The sequence below is a fragment of the Nansenia antarctica genome (assembly GCF_963989245.1).
Source record: "Nansenia antarctica genome assembly, chromosome: 5".
Lineage (NCBI taxonomy): Eukaryota > Metazoa > Chordata > Actinopteri > Argentiniformes > Microstomatidae > Nansenia > Nansenia antarctica.
This window is the reverse complement of record NC_137690.1, coordinates 3,225,366-3,231,422: the sequence shown is the minus strand read 5'-3', so window position 1 is coordinate 3,231,422 and position 6,057 is coordinate 3,225,366. Positions and strand designations below refer to the sequence as shown.

At 45.1% G+C, this 6,057-nt stretch overlaps 2 protein-coding genes across 2 annotated transcripts in view; both read right to left on the bottom strand.

Annotated features, from left to right (window-relative positions):
• The window catches only part of LOC308159180 (tripartite motif-containing protein 16-like), a gene marked incomplete at both ends in the record, with an annotated part of 76,107 nt that extends 71,248 nt beyond the window's left edge, over positions 1–4,859 (bottom strand). Inside the window, one exon of the mRNA XM_080532927.1 lies at positions 4,284–4,859. Coding sequence (XP_080389053.1) covers positions 4,284–4,859 — 576 coding nt within the window. The remainder of the gene's footprint in view (positions 1–4,283) is intronic.
• A 927-nt stretch (positions 4,860–5,786) lies between these two features.
• The window catches only part of LOC308159179 (tripartite motif-containing protein 16-like protein), a gene marked incomplete at both ends in the record, with an annotated part of 3,167 nt that continues 2,896 nt past the window's right edge, over positions 5,787–6,057 (bottom strand). The window contains one exon of the mRNA XM_080532926.1: positions 5,787–6,057. This exon is cut by the window's right edge and continues 253 nt beyond it. Within this exon, the coding sequence (XP_080389052.1) occupies positions 5,787–6,057 (271 nt within the window).

The following is a 6,057-nucleotide window of genomic DNA, read 5'->3' as shown; positions in this document are numbered from 1 at the left end:
TAACAACATCAACCGTTACCCTCTCCAATACACCAACATAGTAGTGTGGAAGAGACTATGGATCTTTTGTTGTACAATAATTTAACATGGTCTCATATCAGTTCAAATCAGTCATCATCCTGTTGTTGTTTTTATATTTAAACAAGATTGAATAGCCTTAATAACTTTAGTTCTACATTAATCAGAGTCACCAGTGTGAGAAGCTCTGGTTCTTACCTGTTTCTCAGTCCTTTCTGCTGACAACATGGAACACAGCAAACTGACCATCTTGTGCTTCTTAAAGACAGGAGATTCACAGTGAGGCTGGAGGTGAGTCTCACAGTAAGAGGCCCAACAAACCAGACAGGACATGAGGGCTTTCTGCTTTTCTCCCAGTGCAGACATCACACACCACATCTCCAGGTCCAGCAGCTTGGAGTTCTGTTTCCATTCGTTGTTTCTTTCTTTGGGAACGTGTCTTCTTTTTCTTTCTTTTCCACTAATTCAGCCAACAGAATGTTCTTCCTCAGAACAGGCCTGGAGACAAAGCTTTCCTTGCACAGGGGGCAGCTGTATGCGCCCTTCTGATCATCCTGGTCCCAGCAGCCCTTAATACAGCCCATACAGTAGCTGTGTCCACAGGGAATAGTCACCGGATCCTTCAGCAGGTTCCAGACAGATTGGACAACTCAGTGTGTCCGTGCTCTCTGCCATGCTGCTGCTGCTGCTGCACACTAGACTGAACAGCAGAGAAAGAACAGAGAAGTTTCGTTTCTCTAGAAGTGTTTGTGCACGTGGGTGGGAACACTTCCTGGTTAGCTCTAGGGGGCGTGGTTAAAACCCCACGTTGACTCCGCCCACCACCAGTAACATGGCAGCATAGACAAACTCGGCGTCCACTCTTCTTAAAACTGTTCAAACTCTATGGCTGTGTGATATATATATATGTGTGAAAGCAGATTGCTATTATTTTTTCGTGCAAAGCAAATAGGCTAACCTACATGTGTTTTTTTCCCACTCAATTGTCTTAAGTAAATATGAAAAACGAGACAAACTGAGGCTGAAGAAAGACATGACAGCTCAGCTCCACAGAGAACTGGGCGAGAGGAATGCATCCTTGGCTAAAGTCCTAGAATGAATGAATGAATGAATGAATGAATGAATGAATGAATGAATGAATGAATGAATGAATGAATGAATGAATGAATGAATGAAGGAATGAATGAATGGTCTTTATTGTCATTGATATAGTACAGGTACCAAACAACGACATTTAGGAGGGGAGGGGGGGCTCCCCTGGTGCTAGGAAAGAAAAACTAAAAACAAGAAGGGAAAAAGAGCTGGTTTACATAAATAAAGGCTATGTACACTATCCACTATACTATACTGTACAGATAGACGACCAGGGTTGTCATATTGCACATAGTGTTATTGCACATTCATTTAAAGTGTCGCAGTTTGCAGGCTTGAAATGTACACATTTGTGCCTCAGCACTACACCTGATTTTTCAATCCAGCAGCTGCCATCAATCCGTCCAGACTGTCCAGGGCCCAGAACCTAGGTCTTTGCTGTGTTCAGGGCCTGGATGGCCCTGGGGTAGAAGCTGAGCTTCAGTCTGTTTGTCCTTGCGGCCATGGTCCTGTACCGCCTGTTCGAGGGCAGCCGGGCAAAGTGTTCGTACCCAGGGTGGGATGGGTCTCTGGAGATCTTGGAGGCCTTCCTGAGGCAGCGTGTGTTGAACAGCTCTTCCAGAGAGGGGGAGGGGGGCGCCGGTGATCTTCTGGGCTGTTCTCACGACTCTCTGTAGCGCATTTCTCTCTGCGGCTGTGCAGCTGGAGAACCAGTTGCAGATGTAGTAGGTGAGGATGCTCTCCACTGCGCAGCGGTAGAAGGCCACCAGTATCTCCTGCTTGTTGTGGTCCTTCCTGAGGACTCTCAGGAAGAAGAGCCGCTGTTGTGCCTTCTTGATGATGGCTGCTGTGTTGTTCTTCCAGGACAGGTCATCCTGTATGTGCACCCCCAGGAATCGGAGGGTTGAGACTCTCTCCACGCTCTCTCCGTCGATGAGCAGGGGCTGGACCTCAGATTTTTTCCTTCTGAAGTCCACGATGAACCTGTTGGCATTAAACAACCATGCAAACTAAAAGGAAGAACACTAAAAACATTTCTCAATCTGAGGATTTCTTTAATGTTCATTGATGATAATGGAAAATTTGCCATTTAGCAGACACTTTTAATCCAAAGCGATTTACAATTACAGATTACAGGGACATTCCCCCTGGAGTAACTGAGGGCTGAGTGCCTTACTCAAGGGCACACTAGTGGTGGTGTTACAGGTCTTACTCAAGGACACACTAGTGGTGGTGTTACAGGTCTTACTCAAGGACACACTAGTGGTGGTGTTACAGGTCTTACTCAAGGACACACTAGTGGTGGTGTTCCCAGGTCTTACTCAAGGACACACTAGTGGTGGTGTTACAGGTCTTACTCAAGGACACACTAGTGGTGGTGTTACAGGTCTTACTCAAGGACACACTAGTGGTGGTGTTCCCAGGTCTTACTCAAGGACACACTAGTGGTGGTGTTACAGGTCTTACTCAAGGACACACTAGTGGTGGTGTTACAGGTCTTACTCAAGGACACACTAGTGGTGGTGTTCCAGGTCTTACTCAAGGACACACTAGTGGTGGTGTTACAGGTCTTACTCAAGGACACACTAGTGGTGGTGTTACAGGTCTTACTCAAGGACACACTAGTGGTGGTGTTACAGGTCTTACTCAAGGGCACACTAGTGGTGGTGTTACAGGTCTTACTCAAGGATACACTAGTGGTGGTGTTACAGGTCTTACTCAAGGACACACTAGTGGTGGTGTTCCAGGCGGGATTTGAACTCACAACCTTCTGATCACCAGTCCAACTCACTATCCACTACTAGACCACCACTAACCCTACATGATCATTCAGGTTCATTTTCAATCCCACATATCCAGTAGCTGGCTGTTCTACTGGGCTTCAAATAGATCAGAAAGACTGGACCAACATAGTTCTGTACAACTGAACAGAACAACTGGTCAACTATGATGACGATGAGGAGAGTAGTTCATATTAGAGAGGGAATAGATCAATAGGTAATAATCAATAAGAATACACGTAGGACACCAGCAGGGAAACATGTTATCATGCAGCATTTCTATTGGTAGTGAAGAAAACTGTTCTACAATAACATAAAATATGTACATAATGATAAAGGTATAACACGATTACTCTGCAAAATCAAACACAGAGAATATCCCACATGATAGATTAGTGACATCATCAATAATCTCACATTGTAGACTTTACAGAGAGAGCTCAATCTGAGAGTCAATCCTCGGAGATTCATAGAAGAGGGAAATCATTAAACCCCTAAATAATAATAATAATAATAATATTAAACCCCTAGACCAAATCACAGAGAAAGATATTTCTACAGGTTAGTAGGTTATGATAACGCATCACTCTTATGGGACCTCTACTGCTGCAGTCTCTACATTATTGTGTATGAATGTATAACCACCACTCCAGCAGTCTAAACTCCAGGACTTGTCATTAGATCCAAATCCAGAGTCATCACCTGACCTGTTTATGTCTTTATATGACACTTCTGTATTAACCCACCCACTCCTCTCAACCTCCCAGTAACAGCGTCCTGACAGACCCTCTCTACACAGCACCTGAGGACAGTTAGTGAATCTCTCTGGATGATCAGGATATGACTGGACTTGTCCACATGTCATCTTCCTGTTCCCCTCAGACAGAGAGAGGAGGCTGTGTGCTGTGTTTGGATCCAGTGTGAGCCGACAGGAATCTGGGAGAAGAGCAGAGCAGAGACCAAATCAGAGGAATAAGGAGAGTCAGATATGTAGTCTGTCTTTGATGATGTTCTGCCTCTCCTAGACCTCCCTAGTTATATCTCAGGTGTGTGGAGAGGATCAATGGAGAGAGAATGTCAGCTACTTCAGGATAAAGAGACTCACATTGTAAGAACTGGGCTCTGGTCTTGGGCTCTGGTGGCAGTAATACAACAACTGCATTCACTACGGAAACATTAACACACACACACACACACACACACACACACACACACACACACACACACACACACACACACACACACACACACACACACACGTTAATTGAATATGGTCCCATATCAGTTCAAATCAGTCATCGTCCTATGTTTTTATATTTAAACAAGATTGAATAGCCTTACTAACTTCAGTTCTACTTTTATCAGTCACCAGTGAGAAGCGCAGGTTCTTACCTGCTTCTCAGTCCTTTCTGCTGCAGCTGAGACGGTATCATGGCCTTTATGTTCATCCTTGTAACAGAGCACACAGATACACTGCTGATCAGTACGGCAGTAAACATTCAACACTACTCCATGACGAGTGCAGAGCTTCTCCTCCAGTTGTGTGGAGGCTTTGACCAGCTTGTGCTTCTTAAAGACAGGAGATTCATAGTGAGGCTGGAGGTGAGTCTCACAGTAAGAGGCCCGACAAACCAGACAGGACATGAGGGCTTTCTGCTTTCTCCCAGTGCAGACATCACACACCACATCTCCAGGTCCAGAATAACAGTGAGCAGGAGGAGCAGCTTGGAGTCCTGACTTCTTCAGTATATTCACTAATTCAGCCAACAGAGTGTTTTTCCTCAGAACAGGCCTGGAGACAGAGCTTTCCTTGCACAGGGGGCAGCTGTATGCGCCCTTCTGGTCACCCTGGTCCCAGCAGCCCTTAATACAGCCCATACAGTAGCTGTGTCCACAGGTAATAGCCACCGGGTCCTTCAGTAGATCCAGACAGATTGGACAACTCAGTGGGTCCGTGCTCTCTGCCATGCTGCTGCACACTAGACTGAACAGCAGAGAAAGAACAGAGAAGTTTCGTTACTCTAGAAGTGTTTGTGTTCGTGGGTGGGAACACTTCCTGGTTAGCTGTAGAGGGTGTGGTGTGGGACAGAGGCCAGGGAGAGCATGGCTGTTCAAACATTACACACTGCTGACTGATCATGTTGATTCAATATAAGATGTCCTCTCCTGCTATCTAGAGGACATTCCATGTAATTGCAATGAGAAGCATTATCTACGGAAGCCCTGAAGGGTGAAATAAAACAACAACAAAAAGTGTAGCTCCAAAAACAGTATTTATTCACCATCACCTGAAAATAGTACAGCAAATGAAAATAAGGTTTTCCCCCCTTTTTTTAAATAATCAAAATCACCCCTCTCATGGATCTGATTATAAATGATGAAGTTGTTATGTATCATTTTCAACGTCAGCATAATTCACTATCAGATCTGTGCATGAGGACATTCTATACATGAGACCCCTGATCTGGGAACAGAACCACTGACTGAGGGTGAGATACTCAACACAACACCCTGTATTAACAACTGGTCTGGGTACAGCATTACTGACACTCTACACAACAGCCTGTATTAACAACTGGTCTGGGTACAGCATTACTGACACTCTACACAACAGCCTGTATTAACAACTGGTCTGGGTACAGCATTACTGACACTCAACACAACACCCTGTATTAACAACTGGTCTGGGTACAGCATTACTGACACTTAACACAACAGCCTGTATTAACAACTGGTCTGGGTACAGCATTACTGACACTCAACACAACACCCTGTATTAACAACTGGTCTGGGTAAAACATTACTGACACTCAACATAATACACTTTACTTGATTATATCTCTGAAGACCAAATCACAGGTTAGTTGATAATAAAGCACCACTCTTATGGGACCTCTACTCCAGCTCACACAGCTCAGCACTGGCCCCACCACCAACCCAAAACCCAGGATAGAGGGGCTGAGTGAAGGTGGTCTGGACTCTGTGGAGGAGGGTCATTGTGTCAGAGGAGACGCTGTAGAAGGACAGAGTACCTGCCCTGTGATCCAGGTACACTCCTACTCTGGAGGACTGAGGGCCTGATACTGCTGCAGTCTCTACATTATTGTGTATGAATGTATAACCACCACTCCAGCAGTCTAAACTCCAGGACTTGTCATTAGATCCA